Source organism: Lucilia cuprina, chromosome 4 (genome assembly GCF_022045245.1).
Source record: "Lucilia cuprina isolate Lc7/37 chromosome 4, ASM2204524v1, whole genome shotgun sequence".
Taxonomy (NCBI): Eukaryota; Metazoa; Arthropoda; class Insecta; order Diptera; family Calliphoridae; genus Lucilia; species Lucilia cuprina.
In genome coordinates this window covers 10,802,278-10,805,536 of record NC_060952.1, presented here as the reverse complement: position 1 = coordinate 10,805,536, position 3,259 = coordinate 10,802,278, and the positions used below count along the sequence as shown (strand labels likewise).

The following is a 3,259-nucleotide window of genomic DNA, read 5'->3' as shown; positions in this document are numbered from 1 at the left end:
TAAGATGTGAAATTTAAATCGGTTTTTTGCAACATATTTTAAAGAAAGCTATCATTAAGAAAAATTTATTTATTTGCTTATGATTTATAGTTTTCTATAGAAGTTTTAATATTAACTGCCTTTAACAAGTGCTTGTAAAATTAAAACTACATTTATAAAAATCTAAAGAAATCAATAAAAGAATATAAAATAGTTTTATAAGTTTTCTATTTGTTTTTTAGTTCAAATTCTGTATATTTAATTATGTTATAAACTGTTAATTTATAACATCTACTGAATCATTCCAAAATGTTATTTAACACTATAAGTATTAAAGATTATATTGATTTAGCTTTAATATTATGTTTTCTAGACAAAAATACAGCTATCCACAATTATATTTAATAAAATAAATGTATTTATGCTTAAAAGTACAAACAGAATAAGATTTTTGATTTTGAAATCTTAATCAGTAATGTGTTAACCAACAGTGTGTAAATACAACTTAATCCTTGACACTTATGTCATTCATAAGGTTTTGTAAATACACATATTTATGTAAATTATATAAATGAATTTTCTATACGTAAGTATATAAAATCATTATCATCATTACATTCATCTTAGTGTTTGTTATACAAATTCCGAAATATTTTATGCACACATACTTACGTACATCCATGTTAATTTATGTTTATATTTGTATTTGTTTATATATATATATATATGTGTGTGTGTCTGATTGTTTGTGAATGTTTAAGTATATTTTATTCCAATGTACATCTTTTTTCGATGTCATATGCCGTCATTTTGTTTACTTTTCAGCTTATTTACGCTTCATGACACATGTGGCTTTCCGAATTTTCACTTAAAGCTTTTATGTATTTTGTGAATTTTTTTCTTGTGATTTTAATGCCCCCATATGTACATTAGATTAGTCCTTAAAAAAGGATTTATTATGTTTAAGGAATTACCCTTATATTCATAGTGGAAGTTAATTTTTATTCAAAATTTATTAAACTAAACTTGTTTATGAAACTAGCATAGTTTCTTATAGTTCTTTTAAAGCAGTCTAGCGATTTTATAATAAAGAACAAAATAGATTTGATATACATTTTGAGGACAGATCTAATATATGTATTATAATATGCATGCATCGCTTAAATATATGTGTGTGTATATTTGGCAATTAATGTTTGTTTCCGTTGTTTTTATAACATATTCCTCTAGAGTAAGGAGGGTATTATCAGTTTGTTGGGAGGTTCTTTAAAGTATTGTTGTAATTAACTAAGCCATGTCCATTTGTGTTCATGGTCAGACTATGTTACCGTATTAAATGTTCTTCCTGAATTTTGAGCTAATGATGGGAAATTATTTAAATTCAAAATTAAAGAATTAAATTTACTTATAACCGTTTTAGAGTTTTATATAATTAGACATACTCCAATAGATTTTTTATACTTATTATATTTTCTGCAGAATTTTTACATTTGTGTTAATGTGTTCGAATTAAGAGCATATTGAATTCTTGACATTATTGCGGATTAATTTTAATTAATAAAAAGTTATTAAATATTTACTAATAAAAAAAGTTACTTGCTTTAGTAAGACTACGCAAGGAAATCACTTAATATATAAAATTAACTATATTGAATGTTTTATTTTTATATAAAGATTTTTATTATAACATATTAAACAGAAAAACTTACCGATTTTTTAACAAAGGACACAAAACCATAACCTTTTGATTTCAATGTCTGAGGATCACGAACAACTCTGCAGTCTCTAAAAGTAAAAAAAAATAATTGTTAATAAATGAAAATATTTAAAAACGAATTTAATATATACTTTACATTTATTAAATTTATATAGTTTATACTCTTAGCAATATGAAAATATATTTATGTATGTTAACACATAAAGCCTCTATGAAAACCATAAAAAAATCACTGTTTACCAGTTAACCTAAACCAATAACCAGGATTTTAACCCAAGAAATCTTGGTAAGAAATCTGTTACTCTATATTCTTGCACTTTTAGCTCCTCAACTTACAATATGGAGCTTATCCTTCTCAAACACATTAAATGGTTTTCAATTTAAATCCTTAGAGTGCTGTGAGTGTTGGATGAAAGAAATAGTATTTACAATATGTTTTCAACATTGCAATGGTATTGGCTTGAGTTATTCAGTTGAAGAAAACATGGCCACAAACCAAAGTGTTCAAGGAAGTGTACTTTTATATTTTTCGCGCACTTGTAGATAAAAAAATCAAATAACTGTATATAAACTATTCAAAGGATATAACGTTAAAAAGGCTTGAGGTATAAGCAAATAAGGAGACATACGAAATTTTTATTTATTTCTTGATTTCTTTGAAAAACTGTTTACGAAAAGTGTTAACTTATTATGTTGAGTAAGTAAGAAAATATAATTTTATGCAATGTTCCCCCCACTATAACTAACAAATAAATCAATCTTTGTTCTACAACTATGAACCGTTACGACACATTTATTTCTTTCGCACAGTCCATAGTGCGAAGATATTTTAAACAGGGAAATAAATTTTCAATTGCAGACGATTACATTATAAACTAACATGTAATCAAAAATATATAAAAATTAAAAAAATAATAAAAAAGCCAAAAATTTACTGTGGCTGTAATTTGTTAGCCAGGGGTGGATTTCCAAATTCTGTTCAACAATTGGATAGTGCATCTTTATCTAATGATTATATGTACCATTCTCACGACGATAAAGTGTATTATTAACACTTAATTTAAAACTGAATTCGATACCAAAGCTAAGTTATTTAAATCTATTGTTATAGTTTTCTATTATTTTTGTAAATTATATTTTTCTTTATTATATTATTATTTAAATAATTCGTATCGTAACATATATAATTCCATTAAAATGCGCTTTTATTTTGTAATTAATTTTATTTATAATTTGTGTACTACTGATATACATATTATGCAACAGACAATTTAAAATATACATATATTTTGATATAAATTATAATAGGAAATATACATACATAGGAATATGTTTTTTTATACATATATTGTGGAAATAAAGCAAAAGCACATAAGTTGTGTTTATATCTACCTTAAAAAAATATATTGTTTTTGTCGTTTCGTTTGTATTTAATCACATAAGTCAATATATAATTTACTCAATTACTTAAGGTCTCAAATAATTATATTTATAAATGTTTTTATTTTTTATGCTTAAATTTCTTTTCTATTTTAATAGTTGTCAGTAAATACCCCAGTAAAA

At 23.9% G+C, this 3,259-nt stretch overlaps 1 protein-coding gene across 1 annotated transcript in view; it reads right to left on the bottom strand.

Moving 5' to 3' along the window:
• The window catches only part of LOC111689577 (nucleolysin TIA-1), a 73,667-nt gene that overhangs the window by 32,163 nt on the left and 38,245 nt on the right, over positions 1 to 3,259 (bottom strand). Inside the window, exon 3 of the mRNA XM_046950059.1 lies at positions 1,689 to 1,764. Within this exon, the coding sequence (XP_046806015.1) occupies positions 1,689 to 1,764 (76 nt within the window). The remainder of the gene's footprint in view (positions 1 to 1,688; positions 1,765 to 3,259) is intronic.